The 2,194-nt window shown below is 50.4% G+C and overlaps 1 protein-coding gene across 1 annotated transcript; it reads left to right on the forward strand.

Moving 5' to 3' along the window:
* Positions 1-255: 255 nt before the first annotated feature.
* On the forward strand, positions 256-1,934 carry LAESUDRAFT_764744 (WD40 repeat-like protein; the record flags this gene model as incomplete). Its single annotated transcript, XM_040913500.1, has 11 exons — positions 256-264; positions 326-413; positions 467-651; positions 730-862; positions 911-1,025; positions 1,093-1,140; positions 1,190-1,265; positions 1,350-1,434; positions 1,522-1,547; positions 1,600-1,680; positions 1,794-1,934. 11 exons carry the CDS (start codon positions 256-258, stop codon positions 1,932-1,934), a joined length of 987 nt encoding a protein of 328 aa, XP_040757995.1.
* Between the last annotated feature and the right edge of the window lie 260 nt (positions 1,935-2,194).

Below are 2,194 nucleotides of genomic sequence, written 5' to 3' on the forward strand. Positions count from 1 at the left end.
TCTCCGCTCGTCGCATACGCTCGTGAGGTAGGCTGATCGCTATTATCGCATCGTCGACGCCAATTGTTCACACACAGCCCCGCGGCTCACCTTCACCGCCTCAATGCCGCCTGTCTCCTGTTCCGCCCAGAATCGCTTTGCTGTTAATCGAGCTCGCAAATTCGCCCATGGTTGATAAAAGTCGAAGTGGACGCCTCAGCTCCTCAATTCCGCCTCTCAGTTCGTTCCCGTGTTCCACCTGGCGATTGCGGCATAATGAGTGAGGTGGGCGATTTTATGATCTATCATCGTGCGTTCTCATGTCCTAACAGTCGCTCATGCATAGATGATTCTGAAGAAGACGTTCTCTGCACATGACTTGCCGGTTAACGCTATCGCGATCAGCAATGATGGCACCGTGATGTTGACTGGAGGTTAGCACCTCGCACTTGTATTCATATCTGGGCCTCATTGGTCGTATTTCTAGCCGATGATGGCTGTGTCATTGCGTGGGATATGAAGGCAGGCGAGAAGCTAGAAGAGATATCTTGCGTATTTCATGGCCCGGTCATCAGCGTACGCTGGATTGACCTAGGAAAAGGGGACAACCTTGCATTCGTCTGTGGGTGCGCCGATGGTACCCTACAGGTCTATCAGAGGGCAGATGTCCGTGTATGTCACATTCCTCAACCTCCCTTTCTCGCTTTCTCACGCACATTCATCCTTAGACTCGCGCACATTCATCCTTAGACTCGCTTCAGTTTGTGCTCTGTGACCTCCGCCCACAAAGGATTCGTACAAGATATCAATTTCGATACCAATAATGGTCGGATTGCCAGTGCTGGAGGGGGTACCGTTTCCATCTGGAAGCTTAACGGAGGCGGTGAGACCATTGTCTTTTGATCATTCGCTCTCTAACAACGGGTCTCAGGCAGTCTCGAAAGTATGACTACGGACGTGCCTGACGAAGGATATATGCTTCAATCGGTCCATTTCTGCGACAGCGGGGATAGTATCCTGTTATGCTACTGCGAGTCGCACGAGATGTAAGTTCTCGCTGCCACCTAAACTTGTACTTGTTCAGACTTATTTCACGATCAGTCTGTGTTACAGTGTAGATCCTTGGTCATTGAAATGGGCAAAGCAGCTGCCCACGCAGATGTGAGTCCCAGCTTTCACCTCTTTAAATTGATGCTGACCCTTTCTTCAGTGGACACTCTGTCTTGTCACCGGACGGACAGAACCTGTTCATTTCGAATCTCGTCAGCGGCGTCGATCAGTACAAGGTCCCATCATTAGAACGAATATGATCCTATTCCTACCCGATAGCCCGCAATCAACTAATGCAAGTCTGTGTACTGGGCACCCAGCTTGTGATAGGTGGAGACGACGGGTTTGCCCGGCTGTACGACATTGGTACAGGACGCTTGGTGCAAATGCTTGAACATAGCGGTGGTAAGCGAATTGTATTCGAGATTTGTCGCGCTGGCTGTTCGCGTCGCTCAAATATATCCGATCTACCTCTTTAACTTCTCGCGACAGACGCGACTCTGGTGCAAACTGTCTCGGTAAGTCACATCGCGTGACTCCCATACCTTGCTCACGCGTCTTTCCTTGCAGACTCACGAAGGTGCGCAAGACTGCGTAATTGTGACCGCCTCCACTGGCAATGGCCCATCAGAGATCAGAGTCTGGTCGCGAGTGCGTCATCATCTAGGTTTACCATATGTTGATATGTGTCAACTGATGGCTGCCAGCTCCTTGGAATCCAGCATGAACACGAGAACGGCTCATTATCAACATCTTGATCGCAGACGATGATGGTTGCCTTCCTAACTGCCGCGTTCGTGACATTCATTACTTCCGATAATGACTTCGGTCCCGGTCTGGCCGAGTACACCGCATACATTGCCGCGCGATTCTACGCTCTCTTCGATGACTATCGAGCCATGTAGCAAACAAGCACTCCAGGGTTTTGCACGCCATGTAGTATCTGATACTCGTTAGTGTCGGCACTGCTCGTGGGCACCGGTTTCCTGTCAAGTCAAGTACGTACGTACACCAGTATTGTAGAGAGCCATATGCCATGCGATGTACTGTACCATACCTGCCGTATACACAACATCTTCATGACGTCATAACGAATGAACACCGTTACTCGTGAACGAGACGATAAGTCATCGGTCTTTTCCCTTCCGCTTTCCTCTTCCTCTTT

The sequence above is a fragment of the Laetiporus sulphureus genome (genome assembly GCF_001632365.1).
Source record: "Laetiporus sulphureus 93-53 unplaced genomic scaffold LAESUscaffold_86, whole genome shotgun sequence".
NCBI classification, from domain to species: domain Eukaryota; kingdom Fungi; phylum Basidiomycota; class Agaricomycetes; order Polyporales; family Laetiporaceae; genus Laetiporus; species Laetiporus sulphureus.